General features: G+C 40.9%; 1 protein-coding gene across 1 annotated transcript; it reads right to left on the reverse strand.

Annotated features, from left to right (window-relative positions):
• Positions 1-1,127: 1,127 nt before the first annotated feature.
• On the reverse strand, positions 1,128-11,824 carry LOC145434293 (FAD-dependent oxidoreductase domain-containing protein 2-like). The gene is made up of 9 exons (XM_080311661.1): positions 11,569-11,824; positions 10,761-10,924; positions 9,400-9,619; positions 7,217-7,480; positions 5,571-5,666; positions 5,321-5,506; positions 4,404-4,669; positions 3,130-4,339; positions 1,128-1,206 (listed from the first exon to the last, which is right to left on the reverse strand). The coding sequence occupies exons 1-8, from the start codon at positions 11,747-11,749 to the stop codon at positions 3,794-3,796; spliced, it is 1,923 nt and encodes a 640-aa protein (XP_080167787.1). The 5' UTR covers positions 11,750-11,824; the 3' UTR covers positions 1,128-1,206; positions 3,130-3,793.
• Between the last annotated feature and the right edge of the window lie 10,016 nt (positions 11,825-21,840).

The following is a 21,840-nucleotide window of genomic DNA, read 5'->3' on the forward strand; positions in this document are numbered from 1 at the left end:
AGGTAAGCCGATATAACCTGCGTGATACAACTGCCGCTGTATAAGGTGGACGACATCTCGTTACACGCCGTACCACTGATTGGTCGTTTTTAAGATTTTTTTAACGGTTGCTGTTGTGTGAGGTATTTTAAACAGTTGCGTTTTTAACAATTTTATAGAATGCAATCACAAAAGCGGGCCATAAAAAAGGACAATCGGGCAGCTGGTTTCCCTCCTGTGCTATAGTATATTATCACTGCTTGCGTACTGAACAGTGAACACGAATGCTAGTTATGAGACGAGCGCAGCACTGTACGACTAGACTATATCCCTGGTAAGATTGGTGTTATTGCCAATTTTTACAATCACAATTAGTTTTCGGCCTTCTTAATGTACAATTGTACACTTTTCGAATCGTCATATCTTGGGTTTGTACGTGATTTTATGACATTCAAAATACTGAATATCATAACCAATGTTCCCTCTAATTTTTGCCGAGTCTGCGCACACTCACCAAATCACTGCGCAGACCCTTGGAAAACAGTGCGTAACGACTATAAAAAGGTCATCACTAGGGCAAGTTTTTGCAACTTTTGCAACTTTTTTTACAGTATACGGCAGCTTCCTAACTACTCGTAAGATATGTAGAATGCTGTTTTAAGCTGTTTGAAGGAATCTTATAGTGCAACTTTTGTCCATTATTTTCATGCAACTTTTTGCAACATTTTGCAACTTTTTCGATTTTTCATGAAAGTATTTTCGATTTTGGAGAAATACACGGCCAAATTCGACTGAAACACCGTAAATCAGCACCGAAGTAACGCTTTTACGGGTATTTCGAGAGCTGAGCCGGAAAATTGACCTTTTTTTTTAGTCAACCGAGTAAAATGCAACTTCTGCAACTTTTCAACTTTTTTCAAAAATAAATGCAACTTTCCACGGATTTAACTGCAACAAAAACTTGCACTAGTCATCACATCGGGTTTCTTGTGCGCAACTTGTATTTTCTGTGCGCAGAGACCGTGTCAGCACTGCGCATTTGCGCACGTGCGCAGCTTAGTGGGAACATTGATCATAACTGCGTATAATCATGAACTCAAAAGTCCCGCAGCCTCTCGGCCCCACTCCACACGTGATGGCACGAGGTGTCGATTCAAAAATGCATCCTCGTTTTCAATTCATGTATTTTCGATATGCCGATTAAACAGTAGAATACAGTTTGTTACACTATATATAGTATAGCAGGGGTCGGCAACCTTTTGCTAGTCGCGGGCCAAATTTCAGGTGCACAACATTTTGGCGGGCCGGACCGGAATTTTTCTTAATACTATAGTTAACAGTCACGTCGGTATATTACCCTACAATGCTGCAATCTCAATCATACAAATCACAAAAAGAGCAAAACACATGTATTTACACTTCAACAACGCAGGATAAATGTGACACTTTGCGCAGCTTGCTTTGTGATAGATTTTCAACTTCTGGCAACAAGTCAGATGAAGCTAGAATCAGGCCATATTCAGAATGTGGGTTGGGATACGTGATCTTAGCTTGCTCTTCGTGGATTTCATTGTTGAAAACTATTGTTCACATGCGCACGTGCTACCAAAAGTCGATGCTATTTCTTTTGCATTGTTGGTCAAGCTGGGATGAAGACCCATTTCAAGAACGTACTCTTTGTCAAAGTCAATCAGCGATATGCTCTTTGTATGAAATTTGTCATTCAATTCAACTGCATGGCATTTCAAATGGGCCCATTTGAAATTTTCTGGCAATGGTATTGGCGCCCACATTAACCGGAGTACTGGGTAGTCAGAATTTATTTTGTACAGAACGAATGTCGGAAAAGTGGATGGAAATTCATTAATTAAATTTGGTATATCACAGTTACAAATGTATAGTGCTGGTAGGTTTACTCTCCTCCAGTATAGGAAAGTGAGCTTATTTAGTTGTTTCCCCCTGAAGTTGCAAATTCAATTTGTTTAGATGTGACGTTAAATGTTCTACGAAAGCAAGATTATATACCCATTTTCGATGACAAGATTATGAGTCGGCGATGTTTGTATTTTCAAGGAAAGTTGCTATTTCATTTCTCAGTTCATACACTCGTGCAAGCATCTCGACGTAACAAAGCATGTACCCGTTTTGCCAGTGACACTTGCAACCGACGGGTTTGCCCAAGACACAGAAAACTTCAGAAGAACGCATATTGCTTGGAATGCCGAACAGCTTCTTGTAGTTGAAGTGCTATATGTTTCGTTGTTCTTGTGTTTGAAATATACGTGACAAAGCAATGCTTATTGGGGTAGGCCTATCTTTACTATTGCTTTTGGGTCTGCATTCATTACAGTGGAACATATTGACTCAAAGGCTTTTCGCGTGCGCCTTGTCAGGAGTTAGCGACACAAGAGGAGCTTACTGAAATATAGACATACGAAAACCAAATTGGCAAATATGACGTAACAATGCAATAACAAAAAAGGATCGCTAACAGCTGTACCGGTACTCCGGTAGTCATAACAAAGTGACAAGAGAAAATCAAATCATACAAAACACAGACAATTAGCGGTATTTTATTTAACATTTTAGGATTGCATATATAGGCCTACTCCTCGTGCTTGTTATTGTGCCGTTAACTCATTGATGGGGGCACACGGGGGATCTTTGAGGTGATGGATTATGCTGTGGTGAATGTGGTTCTAAGAGCAATATTCAAGTTCAGTACCGCCAGTAACATTTGAGGTATCTCTGCGTTTCTCTGACAGCTATTAAGGTGATTAACATTTAAAAAGTGGTATTCTGCGACTCACGCAGCAGCCTGATTCTAAAATCGGAATATGACGAACCCGGACCAGTAGGGGGCTCGTTCACTTTCGGACCAAAAACCCTTTTTCTCCGTAACGCTGTACTGAGTTTGGTCCGAAAGTGAACGAGCCCCGTAGGTGCGTGAATTACATGTTCCGGAATCATCATCCGTAAGTGGAAGAAAACATTATAAATTTTGACATTTTTCGAAGCAGTGCTGCACTGCAGATTGGAACTCATTACGAAACGGCGGGCCGTATTCTTGTGGTAACTAATTATTTCGTCGCGGGCCGGACTATTTCGCTTGGCGGGCCGGATCCGGCCCGCGGGCCGTAGGTTGCCGACCCTTGTAGTATAGGCACGGCCGTTCATAATATAATATCGTCTGTATAGCATGGGGCACTAGTAGGCCATTGTGCAACATAAATGAGTGTCATTGATTGTCATTCGTTGCGAAACCTGCGATGGATAGTTCGTTGAGCTGTTGGGGAGTAGTTGCAATCAACTCCACTCGTTCCATCCAAAAGCACTTCTCGAAATTTGAGATAAAACAACAGACGACTGTACAAGTCACATGGAAAGTGTATTCTATAACAATTTTTTGTGATAAGAAGCATTATATCGTTAGATTGGTGACTATTACAAATATAGTGCAGACAAAAATTGCGTGAAAATTTAAGTTATAATTCAAAACTTAAGTTCAGTCAAAGTCACGCACTTCGTGCATTGCACAACACGCACGACATTCACATCTACAATAAACTGTCCATTTACAAATGCTGTCGAGACAAGCACATGGCACTGCATAAATATCCGGTACAAAATGACGCCATAAACTTCGGAATCGATATCGATTATGTCAATTCTCACACATATTTCCCTAGATCTCCGAACGTGTCCGTTTCCTCGTAGTGAATTCATACACGCAGGCCCGATCCGCGAGCTCACACCGCTCGTATCCGTTACGAAAAATTAATATGACAAACGTCATCAAAATATCCAGATCGACCTACTTGAAATAAACTAACGAATTTTCCAGCAACCGCGGACTCATGTCAAGCAGAATTTCCTTTTGGTCAGCGGTTGGTGAAATCCCTTGCCCGCGCATATCATAAAGCTTACACGACTCGGGGAGCGTGGTAGAGAGCAAGCTCGCAGCCATGCATTGCTCTGCGTAAAATTGTCGCAAGTCCCGTTGAAGGATATATTCGAAAAACCTTCTCAAGCTGAGAACGTGGGTCTTGGGAGCGTCGAACACGGTGGTGAAGTCCTCCACGATGTGGTGGATTCTGTCGGGTATCGGCAGGATCCATTTCGCTGGCCTACGGAGGTATTTTACGTCCGTCGGCAACTTTTCATAGTAATACAAGACCGGGTGTAAAAAGTTTGACGTATGGGCGTCTCTACTCGTTCCAACAGCACGATCCTCGCGAAACACATCTTTCGCCGGACCGGACGCATTCTTCCCGTACTCCATGACGGCCATAATTAATTTGCCTGGTACTAGGTGTCCGCTAACTTTTGGTATTCTGCTAACGAGCGAGCACGGATAAGCCTGAAAATATAACAATTTATAGCAGTCATGGAAAATCTACATAAGTAACATCCACGAGTCTAACCGGCAGATACGTGACTTCGGTATCATCCTCCGAAAATATCATAACTTCGCACAGAACGCTGAACATCTGATAGATATCCGACGCTTCGTTGAGTCGTTTGAGAAGGTGCGGCATGGCGTTGATAGCGGAGGGAAATTTGACATGCGGCCAGGGGACGTTATGATATCTGTTCTCTAATATTCTGTGAAGGGTACGCGCGGAATATCGAAACCCGTGGATAAAGCCCCCCGCCGATCGTTTGTAATCCAAAGAATGAGTATTGGTACCTGCGAAATGATTAGCGCATTGGCGCAAATATGGTAAATTGATCAATGCTATAAGCTATAACATATAGAGCTATATAGTAATTGGAATTGCTGTGGTGTCACATCGGCGATGAAAGGTTCACTTTGGATATCCAAGCAAGATTATATTACGGACTCGCGCCATCGGCAAATGGTATTCCAAAGTTGCAATACCATGATTTCAGAGTGTGAATTTCACGAGACTACTCCCACTTCGACTTGAACAGTTTTTAGGCAAAACTACTTTCTTTTGGACACTTGTTGGTTTTGAAAAGTAGAAAATAGTTTGAAATAAGTTTACGTCACCTTTACGGGTGAAATCGTCATATAGGAATCATGTGCAATATCAACACAGTAACTGCTAAATATAATTTCGAATATTGCACCTAATGTAGCGTCTTATTCATTTTACGTGAGTCGCTAACTACCAAAAGCATCTTATGAACTCTCAATCTAATCTACTTTACAAAACTGCTTACTTGAGTTCGTTTGATACTGTTTACTTTTTAATTCCACTGACGTAGTTTAGACGTCTAGGAGGTCGTTCCGGACTTCTACTTGAGTAGCAATGCTCACAACTTCGACCACTTCTGCAATCTGACAATAGTATAATAATAGCATTGAGTTACTCACCGGCATAGAACACGCCTGGTACCTCAGTTGATTCGAACTGAAAAGTGATTCTTGGATATTTCTTCACGTTCTTAGTCCCGGCATATCTGAAATTCACCGTCTCGTTGAACAGCGACGGATCGAAGCTGAATCCGAGGCAGCTGATAACCATGTCGTAGCCTTCCCGCAACGCGTCATTGTCGGTTTCTGTTTTGAAGTGGGAAATTAATTGTATCTCTAAAGCAAATGCATTTTCGTAGTTCAATATTACCTTCCAACAGATTGAATCTCTCTTTCAATTTCTCTTCTTCCATGTATATTCTACCATCTACTGGGCTTCTGTGAATTGGCAATTCGTTGGCGTCACCTGTGACGGGTAAACCCAATAAAACAATATAGTTATAGTTTTCTATATATATAGATATCAGAGGGGATCAGTAACGAAGTATTTCTACTTTTTTGAAGTACTCAAGTAGTTTTCCTCTACTTCTAGTACTTACTCAAGTAGAACTGAATTTTTTCTACTTGTACTTCTACTTCATAATATTTTGTGATCTGCTTACTTACTTTTCGCTATTTCCAGTTTGTCAAGTAGAAGTAGTTTCATCCTCCAATCAGGAAGATATAGCCTGAGGACTTTCGGGGCTGTTCCCGCAGAGTATCAACATTTAATTTTCAGAAAAGTTGAGTGAAGCCCAGAATTTTCGTCGCGCTTCGCGCACAGTGGGTATGGAGTGACCATTATGATATCGCGAAAGTATCGGTGAATATAATTTAGGTAGCGGGTTGCGTGGTTGCGTTCACACCGCATTGTCGCTCATATGAAATATTTCATCACAGTATATATGGCCCATCATAAAGTTTGAAACGGATGTTTCGCAACCTAACATTTACTTATCACATCGTAGTCTAGCAGTTCATGGCGTGTCCTAATCTGGAACAGTTGGCTCAGACTTATTTTAGCTTTAGACCTGTTTTAACATACAACCTTTGAAACTTTCTGGACCTGAGACATGAAATACATTTTCCGCTTTTAGAAGTAGTATTTATATTTCAATTTCAATTCCCAGTATCATACTTTGAGTTCTAATTAGTATCAGTTCTTTTGTCTGGAGAACATACATGTTTAAGTATAAAAGGAAGTGCCTATTAATGCCTATAATTTCCCGAAATAAAGCTACACAATATGGCATTTTTACGATCCATCATATTTTTTATTAATGTTTACTAATCGCGCAAATTGTTTACACCGTATACGATACAACTTCTCCGTATTGCTCTTCGACTAAACTACGGGCCTTATAATATGGGGGAGGGTGCCATACCATGATATTTTCTAAAACTGCATGGCTGTACGAGTAGACAGAGGATTAGTATCGCATTTCCATATTAATACTATCATTTTCGTCCCATCATGCGAACGATCGCTTACGCAGTCGAAAATTGGATACCTCCTGTTATGCATCACAGCTCTGCACCTTTCGCATAGCTCAATTTGAAGCTTTTGACAATCAATGCGAACGAATTACGATCGTTTTCACAACTACTTACTTACTTGAGTAGATTTAAAGTCAGTAAATTCTACTTCTACTTCAAGTAGTTTTAGGTTGCTTATGGAAGAAGTACTTCTACTCGTACTTGAGTAGATTTTCCGTCGTTACTTCTACTTCTACTTGAGTAGCTTTCTCGACTACTTTGACCACCTCTGATTGGATATCACAATAGTGACATTGTACTGCCTCCGTTATCAAACGTGAGGTTCATTCTGGGTATAAACCACGCCCCACGGGCTAATGGAAAGGAAACAATATAATCAATTAGTCCTTTCTGGCCAAAGCACATTTCTGTATTCCACGTCCATTATAATGCACATGATCCCATTGTTAAATTCGGATTCGAAAGAAACTGTAGACATACCATCCAAAATACCATCCAGTGATTTGAGCTGATAGGTATCAAGTAGGCCATTGTTCACGGCACGCAAGTCCCCCACATAGTGGGTCGACCAGGCAAGCTTGACCCTTGATCTGGCCATCATGTGAATGAAATTCGTCCGCCCCATGATATACTGTGCCGTCTCAAACGCCGAGTTGCCCCTTCCCAATATAAGTATAGATTTTCCTTCAAATTCTTCCAAGTCCGTGGTAAGATCATGGTATCCAGTCGTCAGATTGCGAACAACTGAAACGAGTAGCTTTCACTTAATGGTCGACTATGTTTGTGGCAAGGAACTAGAAGAGTTAAGTACTAGCATTGCTAGCGCGGAATAAGTAGTGGCGTAAAGTATACCCTGGAACAGGCGTGGCCAACCTTTTTGTTCAAAGGGCCAAATGCGGTTTTCCTAACCTTTGTGCGGGCGACTTGAATGTTGGTGATCTATTTTAGTCGTCCGGTTGGCGATCCGGATTAGGTAATAGCGAGCGCAAGACTTATATTACTATGCACCAAAATTGCCGACATTTATGTCATGAACAATAAATGTGCATTAATGTTCGAGTCGCGCGAGGCCTAAACATTTGATCGTTACGGAATGATTTCGGTCAGGCGCTGGCAAATTGCATATATTGCGGCTTGCATTTGCACCACGGTGCTCAGAATGCAAGGACTTGAGTATTTGGCGCTTGGATACATCAGTATCGAAGATTTCGACCAACACGAGTCGATAACTTTGGATCAAGGCATCATAATCGACGATATTTCTGGAACCTCACTCTCGAAGTCGCATATGTTCGCCGAGATTATCGGTGTGTCCTGGATCAGATGGCAGGCGCCGAAATGCCGGTTCCGTGGGCTACAAAACACTACACTGAAGCATCCCACGGGCTACAAGCGATACCCGAAATATTCCGTTCTCTTATAATTGCGGATACAGTTGACTTGATCTTGTAATTCAGGCGTATTTTTTCATTTATATTTTTGCGAAGGATATGCTATAAAAAAAAGGAAAAAAATCTAGTGGCACTAAACCGTGAAGCATCAAGAAGAAAAGTTTCAACCTAAAATATCTGCCGCGAAATCCTCGGCTAAATCTACTACATATAAATTTATGAAAATTTACGAAAATTGCTGGGGCATAGCCCAGTGGCGTAGGAGCATATGCTGCCGCTCCTGGCTTTCATTGAAAATGCCGCTCAAATTTTGAAAAAGGCATGGCCTCTTTCGCCTCCTCTGGTGATGCCGATGCGTAGGAACTGTTTTATAGTCATCGATATCCTAAAGATCGCGGTCAGGCTAGGGTTAGCTTAAGTCCACATCAAATTACGTGAGAAATTCATTTTTTTTATAATCTAACTTATTTTTAAAATTACCGCGAGGGCCACGGGTTGCCCCCCCTTGCCCTAAACCAACTATGCAGCATTCCAATATGACGTTATCCGAAAATAGGTACGGTCAACTGGGAAATGTGTTCAGGACCGAAACAGCACCTTTCTCCTAGAGGACCAGGTCCGGTATCAAGCGATTCACAAACAACCCGGAACATGAAGGACCGTCGGTGACCGCCAGACAATTATGTTATAAAAAATCATGGATCGTTTGTTTGCTAGTCGCTCGAGATTTATTTAATGATATTAAATGAATTTTGTCATGGTATTTACTACTACTAATTTTAAGTTGCCCAAAATCTGCTCACAAATACACTACCATATGTTTATTAACGAAATAATTTTTGGGCCCTCTTTAATCCCCTTGATTTAGGAGTTTGGAGTGCGGAAGTTGCGTCCTGAGAGTAAGTATCCATTTGATTGAAAATGCACGTAGAAGATATTTGTAGAATATAGGCATATAGCCATGCTATCAACTCGCAGTCGCAAAGCATGATTTCGGAGCGAACCAATGAAATATCATTGGAGCGAACTGACACTGCAGCATTTCATGAAGCGCGCATTGAAACCGGCACCAAAACTGTTTACTAAGACGAGTCATGACTCATGAGATAATTTTCTCAAAATCATATGTAGAGCTTTATAAGTGGGCATTCGATCATCGTAACCCCACAAGAAAAAATCATTATACACGATTGATTTCAGTCAATCATGGATATTTATCATATGCCCACTTCACGTAATCAAACGGAACTTAAACTTAGTTAGTGCGGCTACCTTCTGCAGACGGTTCGTTCGGTTTGGCAATACCAGTAGCGACGATGATTCGTTTGCACGTATATTCGTTGCTATGCTGGTCATTCACGTGGAACTGTTCGTCTTCCTCATTGCGTGGCCCAATGTTACCTATGGTGGTGTTATACTGAACGTTGATCTGTAGTTTCTCAGCAAAATCCTTCAGGTATTGCACGATATAATCAGCATGAGGAAATATATCCTGAAACATTGAGAGGCCAATAGATGTCAACCAGTAATCGTCCAATGTTCAATTGTCCATACATATTCTTTCTACTAGTCTTAGCATAACACAGTTGCCATACCGCGTCCATATTTCTCAGATTTGTCCTTATTTTGAACGGTGGTGTCTGATATAATTAATGTCCTTATTTCTTTGACTAGTGTCCTTATTCTGTCCATATTTTCGGCAATCAGATCGTGATTACAACTATGGGCAAAATTGATGACTTTGTTTGGTCACCAGCTTGCCAAAAAGGCCGTGTACAGTGTACAGTACAGTATGTACAGTATGTGATGACAATATAAATGTCCATTATCCATAGGTACCAGCAGAGGTCTGTTTGAGGTATGACCGTGATCGCCTGGTCGTAATACCATTAGTTCCAGGAATTGTGAAATTCTTAATTATATCCAGAGATGCTCAGATTCCCAAATATGGGATCCGAATCTATCCGGCTCAGGCTGGAAATTGAAAATTCTGAGTCCGAAAAAATCCGGCTGGTGAATTTCCAAATCCGGCCAAAATCATGCTAATTTTTCTTATATCAGCGGGAAAATTCGGCTATAATCCAAACGCTAACGCAAATTTAAAATCCGGATCCAATCCGGCTACGTTAAAAATCGATGAAATCCTGCTCCGGCTCCTGAACCGGACTGCGATCATCTCTGATTATATCTGATGATTAAAGGGCATTGCGTCTTGTGTATCGCGTTGCAGATTGCGTGTCTTGAGCGGCTACAGATGATACAACCGCCGAACTGCGTAGCAAGGGCGCTTTGTAACCTGCTTACCTGCAGGCTTCTTCATTCGCTCTAGCCCGAGCGCGACGGAAGTAATTATTGAAAAATAGAAAGTGTCACGGATTGATGAGAAGATCCGTACAGAATAAAAAGTAATACGAATCACGATAATAAGGTTAGCACTCCTCCACCAATACACCAATACCATTTTGTGGCGGGGAATTATCATGGTGATTATCTGTCTTCTTCAATGGTAGAGCTGAAGCATATATTACTATGGCGAATATGAGTAATTTCCTGTGGTTGCAGCAATCTTATAACGTATGCTAAGGGATACGCATGCACGCCACGTAAAATATGCGTGGTACACGACACGCTACCTTTGAGTATCGTCCAAGAACAAGGCTTTCGTCGTGCGAAATCAGTGAATTCCAATCGTGCCGGAAGTTGAATTCTTTGTTTGTCTTCCCCGTGTTTCTTTTGTTAATGCTAATCAGGGTGCGATGAATAGGAAATTTGGTGTAGAATGTGCCAGCTGTGGGTCCTGTCACATAGAAGAAATCTATCAATAAATGTGAATTATTACAGAATCGACGCTGAAGGACTCATTTGCTTAAAATATATTCAAAGTGTAAATGATTTGGATGCGTATATTACCTGCAATCCGTCTGTCACCGACGGATACCGATTGAAATAGATAATTAAATAACAATTGTCTAGATTCTAAAATATGATCTTGTATTGCTGGTTGAGCCAGCTGAAAGCACATTGTATTGAAAGATTACCACACGTTAACATGAAGCCCCACACCAACAGTTCGGTGATTGTATCATTCCCGCATCGTCGGCGTTGATGTTTTCGACGCTGTTTACCAAATATGCAATCAGTATCATTCTACAACACTATACACAATATATACATATGTAGACAGCAAAGATCTACCGAAATGTACCCGTACCACACGGAACGGTACATTTGTGGATTAGGCTAATTCGGCAGTGACAAGGTTCTTATTTTGAACTATGTACAATGTACATTGTACAGTACAGTACAGTAAGTGTTCCGTACCTCCGTACGCACTCGCACCACGAACCATGGCGAAACTGTATTGACTTTGTAACAGTCGTTTACCCTCGAGAAAAGAAAATTTCCTATGATACACAATGTCACCTGATACTCAGTACTCACCTTTCTCATAAACTATGTAATCGCGACCGGCGTTTTGCAAGAAATAGGCAATTTGTAGTCCACCGGGTCCAGCTCCGATAACGCAGTATTCATGATGTTTGTTGGTTTCCTCAGCGATGGCAATTGTCGCGGCCAAGGTTAGACATATTACCACGACAAGCACATAATTTAATCCTGCCATCTCTGGTCACTATATAATACATACGACCAGAACAAATCGTTAGTCGAAAATACTGAAAAAAGATGCTTTACTTAGAGCGTGGGAGGCTGACAATATCCATTCACCAGACAACATCCATTCATCAGACAACACTCACTGCCCTAAGCAAAGCACTGTTTCAGTTTTGCTGAATTGAGCCATCGCAATTACCCTGGCTAAATTCATATTCCCTAAGGGTAACTTATGTAGGCTTGGTAAGGATTATTTCCATGTTATGCAACCATTGGCCGTCCAGCCCTAGGCTAAGGCTTTTGGTGTAATTATAATATACATCACCATATGGCGAGTTTCCTGTGTTACTCCACGCCATCGAGAATTTATAACTTCCTACAAACGCGGACTATATACGAGTTAGATATAGACACCAGCATGATTTGACTGATTTGAGTGGGCATGAATTTCGCGAAACGAACACTATTACACTCTAAGACCATCTTTCATAGACCACCGCCATTCCACTAATCTCAAATCACCACAGTCAGATTGCGCTCAACGATACGGGTGGCAAACTGTCAGGCGAGCTCTAATTCTTTCGGTCTTCCGGGGTACGGAACTTTTTTAAAAGCAGTCAAGCCCAGCTATAATGTTGCGATGAAATGAATTACTTTTCGGAATTAGAATGGCAATTCCGTGAAGCTCGCAACTATACCATTTTTAAATATAACAATGAGATATCACGATTAAACCGTCGAAGTGAAACTCGCTGCACTAATACGTGGCACGTCACTTCCTGACAATGGTAGGAAATTCCGTGGTGCATCTCAATAGGTGAATGGTCGTTGAAAATCCGTCGTGAAGCAAGGATTTTCATGTCACATATTACCAGTAGAACTGGGCAAATGATTCGAATATTCTATATACGCTCTTTACCACTATAAGAGTTAATTATTCAACTAGAATTTTGTTTTCGATGCTACTTTCCATGGCGAAGGGCCGAAAACTCCGATTTGTCCTATCGCAGCATACAAAACTTGTAGTGCAAAGCCACGTTATTAGAATTGACGTTTCTATGAAGTCGCGATCCACCCGCAGCTTGTCGAAGTAAATGAAATAGGTAGTGTCGAAATAAAGCAAATAATCTTCAATGTGATGTTGGACTGGTATTCTGGTCACAAAAAATATGTACTTTGAGCTTTACACATCATATTTAGTGCTATTCGACTCGAATCAGAATCGAATCGCTCATATACTCGATTTTTTCGAGATCTAATTTCCAGCCAGCAAGGTTCTGTATGCTGCTATTTGAGCTACCATATAGTAATCGCCGCACGGGCTACGACTCCGCTGACTCTTTGGAGGTTTTGATAGATGGCTTGAATGCGACAATGTCCCTTTGAGTAGGCTAAGAATGCCGCTCTTGGCCACTTATGCATAGGACAAGTCCTTGAAACAAACTTACATCCATAACCCGTCTTACAAGATTAACACGATTCTGCACTCAGTTGTACATATAGCCCTAGCCAGGAAGAAGATTTGAGAGGATCGGCGGTGGATTAATTTGATAGGGGTGAGGTAGGGAGTCGAAATTGCTTAGACCAGGGGTTGGAAAACCTTTTAGCTCGCGAGTCACATTCAACAATTGAATTCATTAGCGGGCCGCACCATATAAAATTGGGTCACTAAGCCAAAATTTAATATAGTTACTTGATTATATAGTGACAGAAAACATGAAAATAATATATAGGTATTTTTATATAGAAAACCAAACATTGATTTGCCACAATTCTTGAAGCTGGATGTAAATTTTGTGTGGGCAGCGATATGTTCATAGATTTGCTGATTGTACTTTTGGTTTGACTCCAGGACACACAATGATGACAGCATCATAACCGAATGTTATCTTTAAATACGCTTCTACAACATATAAATCCAAATACTTCTACACATATAAAGAACTAATCTATCTAACGAATCAGTTTTTCTAAGTACATCACTAAAAGTAATAAACTTGCTCGTGTTGCTAATCTAAAATCACACTCGTGGTCCGAATTAAGTCATTTACGTTTCACTTTCTGTAATGTTTAGCAATTGAAACTTTTCAAAATGCATGGGCTTATCAATGAAATGAAAAATACTATGGTAAGAACAAAAATATAACTTATCATTATTATGTTGAAAAGTTTACTCATATACCCACAGTAATTTGAATTTTAGTACGCATTTTATCAATATTTGACAACGTTTCTTGAGGCTTTCGTGGGCTGCACAAAATGGTGTTGCGGGCCACTGGCCGAAGTTTGCCCACGCCTCGCTTAGACAATGACATGGCGTTATCACTTTATTACTTTTATGTCATTGAAATTGCAGATGGCATTAAAAGTTGAATGTTTAGAGTGAGCAAGGGTGCCTTTCATTCCGCGCCGGTATATCAAATTCACCTGATAAATTACAGTACAAAAATGTAGCAGCGGTATCGTATTTTACCCTGGATAAGGGGCAACCATTGGCCAACCTTTTCGGCCATATGAGATTTACGAGTCATTGTGCGGGCCACTTGAATGTTGACGACTTTTTTATTCTTCCGAAAGAAGCGAACTGGATTAGGTAACGGTGAAAACAATATTTATATTGATACGATGGTGTGAGCATGTGTGTGTGAACACTGTGAACTTCAGAAATTTAGAGGTTCACGTTCACAAACGAATCTTGGTAGATTCTGCACTGTGAACCCTTTTCATATATTACAATTTTCATGCTATTATAACATTTGGTGGAAATTTATTGCATTTCAACTGCGGGCCACTCTGCATGGCGCTGGCAGCATAAACAATCAACACGAGCATGTACCTTGACAATCTCAAAAATTTTACCCGCTTCGTTACAAAAGTTTACTCGAAATATCCAGCTTTCTGTTTGTGAATATTTAGTGACTCTCTGCTGTGAGCTTGACCCGCAATCACACAACCTCAAGAGCGAAATACGTTACATGTTTAGTAGGGATGGTGTGAACGTGAGGTTCACGTTCGCGTACTGTGTGTGAACCTCGGAAATTTAGAGGTTCACGTTCACAAACGAACCTTGGTAGGTTCTGCACTGTGAACCTTTTCCATATATTACCATTTTCACTATATTACAACATGTTTGGTTGAAATTTATTGCAATGAAACTGCGGACCACTCTATGTATGGCGCTGGCAGCATAAAAAATCAACACTAAACGAGCATGCACCTTGACAATATGAAAAAAATTATTTGCTTTTTTGTTACAAACGTTTGCTCGAAATATCCAGCTTTCCGTTTGTGAATATTTAGTGACTCTCTGCTGTGAGCTTGACCCGCAATCACACAACATCAAGAGCGAAATACATGACATGTAGTCAGCGAATGATGCTTATTCAACCAATCAATGAAATTGATATCGTTGTCTGATGTAAAAAATCTAGCAGGTGTACGCGGATAATTTTGACTCCATATCATAAAAACCACCTCCGCGCGATTGGGGTGTTGGCTACAGCTGTATAACTTGTTAATGGGGTAATGTCGGTAGCAAGTATAGAAGGAAACCCGTTTTACACTCTGCTCAATATCAACATAGCAATACTCAGTCGCCGAATACATTGTCCGGTGTGGCCTAGACCGTTCAGGCTTATATTCCCTTGTAAATCCTCTTCGAAATTGTTGGCAAAGCCACGGAAGATATTGATTTTATGGGATTATTATATCATTTGATTGCCCCAGTTGATACATTTGGCGACGTTAAAAACGTCAATATGTACTACAGCATTGCGGCATGTCGTCGCTAGGTATCGTGTACATTAATAGGCTATCACTTCACTGAAATGTAGGGTTGGACTTAACAATATCACGTCACGTGACGTCATGAGGTTCACGTTCGCGTTCACACAGAATCTTACAGAAAGATTCGCGTTCACACGAACCTGAACCTTTCAGAGGTTCACACCATCCCTAATGTTTAGGTAGTCAGCGAATGATGCTTATTCAACCACTCAATAAAATTGATATCGTTGTCTGACGTAAAACATCTAGCAAGCGTATGGGTTCCAGCTCGATTTCATATGTTTATTGTATCATAAAAACCAAATCCGTGCGATTGGGGTGTAGGCTACTGCTGTATAACTTGTTAATGGGGTAAAACCCGTTTTACACTTTGCTCAATATCACCGTAACGACTAGGGGTGCATTAAAAACAAACAAACAAACAAAATACTTTCCAAAAATCATGTTGTATGAGCCTACGGACAATTATCAACCGATTTAGCTGACGTATATCGATATGGGATGGTAGGAGCCCTCAAAATAGTTGGTTCAGCAGTTATAGTACAGATATTTCGTCAAAGGAGCTATATTTACCCTATATTTTCAATTATCATGATCAATCCATTACTAGGACGTCATCAACGGAATATTCGTGACGCCATGGCTTTAAAAAAAACATGTTTTAAACATGTTTGTTTTAATTGATATTCGTTTTGAATGCAGCCCTATAGTAGCGACACTCAGACGCCGAATGCATTGTCCGGTCTGGCCTAGACGATTAAGGCGTAAGCTTATATCCCTTGTAAGTCCTCGTCGAAATTGTTGGCAAAGCGACTGAAGATATTGATTTTATGGGATTATTATGTCATTCCATTGCTCCAGTTGATACATTTGACGACGTTTAAAAAGTCAGTATGTACTTCAGCATTGTGACATTATGTGATCCGAGTCGTCGCTAGGTATCGTGTACATTAATATATATCACTTCATTGAAATGTAGGGTTGGAATTAGCAATATGATGTCACGTGACGTCATGAGGTTCACCTTCGTGGTCACACAGAACCTTTCAAAAAGGTTCGCGCTCCCACGAACCTGAACCTTTCAGAGGTTCACACCATCCCTAATTAATGCACATCAAAATCAATATCAATTATGATATGAAGTTATTTCAAGTTCATGAATAAATTCGGTCGATAATAATGTTACTTTTATATATTCCGGGTTGCCTCTGCATACCGCTGGGCTCATTTGGCAAAGACAGGATTATCCGGCGCTTTGGACTTATAAATCGAAGATTTCGGCTAATATGCGAAATATTGTACTTTACGGTTGGTCAATGGTCATGGTCATATACGACGATCTACGAAAAAGGGGCTGGCCCTTGCTACGCCACGTCGCCAATGCGTCGGAACTGATATTTTAGTCATCAAAATCCCAAATTTCGCGGTCAGACTAATCAAATTTTGGGTATTTGGCTTTGTTAATTCATTTTTTGATAACATGACAAATTTCGAGAATTACCCGCAGGCCACTGAAAACCTTCTTGCGGGTCACTGGTTGGCCGCCCCTGCCCTGGATGATTACATCAGTGGCTCTCAGCCATTGTGCCATTTACGTCTCGCAAGTGTACCGCGAGCAATTTCTTCGAAATTTTGAAATTATGCGCAAAATTATTCTACTCTATAGCAAGCGATCAATAATATAAATCGAACCTGATGTGAAGTTTTGTACATTTGACAAATCAAAATTGATGTTCTGCCCGCAATCTTTATCGAATATCCCCGGCGAATTCACTTTACCCGACACCTCACATGCCTTGAATTGAAGGCTGAATTAAGTTTTGCACAATACGTTGTTTGATCGCAGAAGGAAAGAAGACAATCGCCTGTATGACGATGCAGTTTTCTGATCCTCATTGTTGTCACCCCAATCACCAGCGAGAAGTGAACTCCTTTGGAAGTGACGTTCACGTGTACAAATTCGAATTACAAACATAATCATCCACATCGCCATTGTTAGGTAGCATGTCGATATTTCCGTTAGAATGTAGGCTTCTTGCACAACGTTATGTTACCGCGCGGCGACGAATACGAGAATTGAGAAGTAAGGTTGATAAAATGATATCAGTTAATCATACTTTCTCGCCGCTGAGGTTATTATCCAAGTCGTTTACCAAAACGTTTGAAGTTTCAACGAGATTGCAACAGGCCAGTTATGCGGTAGCGGAGGTATTGGCTCAGAATTCAGAGCCTCACACACACGGAAGGGGAGAAAGTTATTCTTCCGGCTTGAACTGGAATTGTAAAAAATGTTTGAGACCAAAGCTGCAGATGAATGGAAAACGATTCCCATGTCAAATTTTACCATTCGTTGACGTATTTGGGACATGTCCAGAGATATTAGAATATTTGGTAGATATCTTTGACCGCAGCACCTAAATAAGACAAATTCCATTATGCAAGGCAATAAGGAAATTTCTTGTCTTCAACATTGTAGGAGAAATTAAAAGTGTGTCAGTACGGGCGGAAGCAGGAACTTGCAGCATGTTCTCCCATTTCTCCGAAACGAATAACAGGGAAATCGTGCCATTAGTTTGTCAGCATCTCTAATCTTTGCATGAAAAAATAAACACTTATTTTCCAACACTATATAGCAGTGGTCGGGAACCTGTGGCTCTTTTGGGTATGAGATATGGCTCTTTGCCAAATATATATTTTTGTACTGAATTGATCAATATTGCAGCCACTTGTTGGTAAATTTTCATCACGGCTAGAATAATTAGTCTCGTGGCAAGAAACTCTAAACATGTCGCTGAGAGGTAAAACAGTGCCGTCTTCAGGTTTAGGGGCTCGGACCACCTCTTTTCAAAATCCTCAAATTTAAATTACTGTCACGCCGGCGGCCAATATCACCCGCGAATTTTATGTACTTGACTCGAAATCTTTAATTGTGCGATACGTTCATTAATCAAAGAGCATAGCATGAATGGCGACGCCCATTTCAAAATGCAGTTTTCAAATACACATTGTCTTCCTGATCTACGGTGCGAAATGAACTGTTGTGGATTGGATTCATAATTACCAACTCGAATTAGAAACAACGCCATAGCTATCCACGTTCTTAGATCTGTGTAGTACTGGCGATAAAATGTAGGCGTGTAGCGCAACGTTATGTTACGACCGAATACTTTGAGAATTGAGAAGTCGATAAGTATTAATATTATCCCAATCATTGTGGCAGTCACATTCGATTAATATCAGTTATAATAAATTCTAAGCTACTTACGATGGATTGCGTTATCAATGGTGAAGCATGGCCATTCAGTGCCTTACCTCTCATTTCGAGCTTTATTTTCGAACAATACCAGTTTTTACAGAGAAAATATGGCGCACACGAGGAATGCCATATAGTGAGTTCGAATTAGCGCTACCATGACGTCATGAATTTTCAATTGTGACGTAACAGTTGGTTGGCATGTATGGCTCTTTGGGAGTTGACATGGAAAAAATAGGGCCAAAATGGCTCTTCGGACAAAAAAAGGTTCCCGACCACTGCTATATAGCCAACGAAAACTATGCATGGGTAAAATAACGATTTTTGTCGCAGGAAACCCCCATTTTACTTTAAATCTCAGAGGAGGAAGAGCTGATTGACATCGGTAATGACGGAAACTTAAATTATGTTACCATGAAATGGCTCTCGACGAATTTCGGATTAAAATCCAGAATGAATATCCCTTGCATTGGAAAAAAGGAAGTTGTCATTTTACTTCAATTCCCCACATCGTATCTGTGCGAGACCGGATTCTAGTCAACATAAAAAAAAGAAAGAGGTTAGTGACTGTTGAAGAGATGAGAGTAGCATTATCAAATGTGCGTCCAGACATTGAAACGATAACCGCTAGAAGTCAAACGCAAATTTCGCACTGACTTTGTTTGTGATGAAATTGTTTTGCTTTCGCGAGAACTGTTCAATTCAATACAGAAACATTTTGGATTGACTGCTGAGGTGGTCACATTAGTCAGAGTTACTACTGAAGAGTCCCGGCAGTTTTCAGGTGCCACGACAAAAAGTTCAGAACCACTGTGCTGGTTTGCCGCGCACTATTTTTCTTTTCCAAGGAGTGCCGCGGGGTCAAAAAGGTTGAGGACCACTGGATTAGATATTGGCTAGTGCAGGGGTTCTCAAAGGGTGGGCCACAGGAGCATTTGAGGTGGGCGGGTGGCGAGATAGCGCAGTGGTAGAATCCGCGGCTGCAACACCAATGGGTGCGGGTTCGAGTCCGACCGAGGTCGACTTCCGAATTCCGATATCTAAGTGTTGGAGGTTTACCTAGGCTCCTCCTCGTCACCTCATCCGCGTCAGCGGTGTCTTACAAAAAGCCTAGAGGTGAGCCGTGCTATAAGTCGGCAGTTACGGAAAATACAAAAGAATATCGGCCTGGTGTAAATGACCATAGTAGTCGACAAACACCATGAATACCCCAAAAACAAACAATTTGAGGTGGGCCACAAAGCCATTTGGAAAATTTTAGGATTATTGTAAGTTTAGTTTCATCTGTTATATTAATCTCTAAAGATATATTCATGTTATCTAATTATACGCGGGCTACGCAAAGATTTTCATCTGACTCTGATGAGACGTAGTGGCACGTATGGAGTCGGCATGTTCAAGTCGAAAACGGGAGGGAGAAACGGCGGCTTTTTCCACTGGCTATGACAACCTACGGCTAACAGCAACTAAAATAATTTCGAGTATATAATAACTGGAAGGTAATGCTGAAGTAACCAAGTATTCCGGCAGGGTCATATGTCGTATGCCATTGAAAGGGATGTGCAATAAACTCGGAATGAAGTGTAATTGAGTTAGGCTATCGATATACTGTAGGGATGGTGTGAACCTCTGAAAGGTTCAGGTTAGTGTGAACGTGAACCTTTCTGAAAGGTTCTGTGTGAACGCGAACGTAAACCTCATGACGTCACGTGACGTCATATTGCTAATTCCAACCCTACATTTCACTGAAGTGATGTGATACGATACGTAGCGACAACTCGGGCCACATAAAAGCACAATGTTGCAGTGCATACTGACTTTTTAAATGTCACCAAATGTATCAACGGGAGCAATCAAATGATATAATAATCCAATAAAATCAATATCTTTCGTCGCTTTGCCAACAATTTCGACGAGGACTTGCAAGGTATAATATAGGCTAAGCTTACGCCACAACGGTCTAGGCCAGACCGGACAATGAATTTGGCGTCTGAGTGTTGCTACGTTGATATTGAGCAGAGTGTAAAACGGGTTTTACCCCATTAACAAGCTACAGCAGTAACCAACACCCCAATCGCACGGAATTGGTTTTTATGATACAATAAACATGTGAAATGGACCCCGAACGCTTACTAGATTTTTTACATCAGACAACGATATCAATTTCATTGATTGGTCGAATAAGCATCAGTATATAGCTGGCTACCTACATGTAGCGTAATTGCGTGTCAAGCCCAACCGCCGAGAGTCACTAAATAATCCCAGAAGCAGAAAGCAGGTAAACGTTCTGAGATTGTCAAGGTGCATACTCGTTTAGTGTTTATTTTTTAAGCTGCCAGCGCCATGCATAGAGTGGCCCACAGTTGAAGTGCAATAAATTTTAACCAAATATGTTATGATGACGTGAAAATTGTAATATATGAAAAAGGTTCACAGTTCAGAACATACCCAGGTTCGTTTGTGAACGTGAACCTCTAAATGTCGGAGGTTCACACACAGAACGGGAACGTGAACCTCACGTTCACACCATCCCTAATATACTGTACTTAGGCAAGTCGTATTATAGTAAGATAAAAATAGCCATAATTGCAAATTATTAGCAACTTCTGGTGGAGGTATCTGCACCACCGCAACGAATCGTAATGGACGGAGGATTTAGCGGAGTGCATTAATCTCTGGAGTCGGTTTAAAATGTCCGCCCCCGAAATCATTGTACATAACGTAAGAGTCACATGAATTGATTGCATTATCGGATTGAATATTCTGACATCGCAACTTCAGTTGGTTTGGTACAAGACATACAATTAGCATTGTAAAGCATGCATATTAAATAAATCTTTCCCCACTCTGTAGTACCTGATTGGCCAATGAATTTTTTGAAGCTGACCCAGAATGATTATATGATTCCCCACAATAGTGGAACTAAAATCCCAATCACACAGCGGATGCGTGGATTTGATCATTGTGTTTCGCGACGCGAATGGAGCAGCGGACGATCATAATATACACAGAGTTTTAGCCTATGATCTACCAGGGCCGGAACTGCTGCACACAAACCCCCA

Source organism: Botryllus schlosseri, chromosome 2 (genome assembly GCF_051294905.1).
Source record: "Botryllus schlosseri isolate E-star chromosome 2, Bs_hap1, whole genome shotgun sequence".
Classification (NCBI taxonomy): Eukaryota; Metazoa; Chordata; class Ascidiacea; order Stolidobranchia; family Styelidae; genus Botryllus; species Botryllus schlosseri.

Bases quoted from the DNA above. Each gene is read 5' to 3' on its own strand.
- LOC145434293 (XM_080311661.1), bottom strand. From the start codon at position 11,749: ATGGCAGGATTAAATTATGTGCTTGTCGTGGTAATATGTCTAACCTTG. The intron at 10,925-11,568 runs GTGAGTACTGAG...TCTATGTGACAG, and splicing joins TTACATAGTTTATGAGAAAG to GACCCACAGCTGGCACATTC. The intron at 9,620-10,760 runs GTAGCGTGTCGT...TCAATGTTTCAG, and splicing joins TTCTTGGACGATACTCAAAG to GATATATTTCCTCATGCTGA.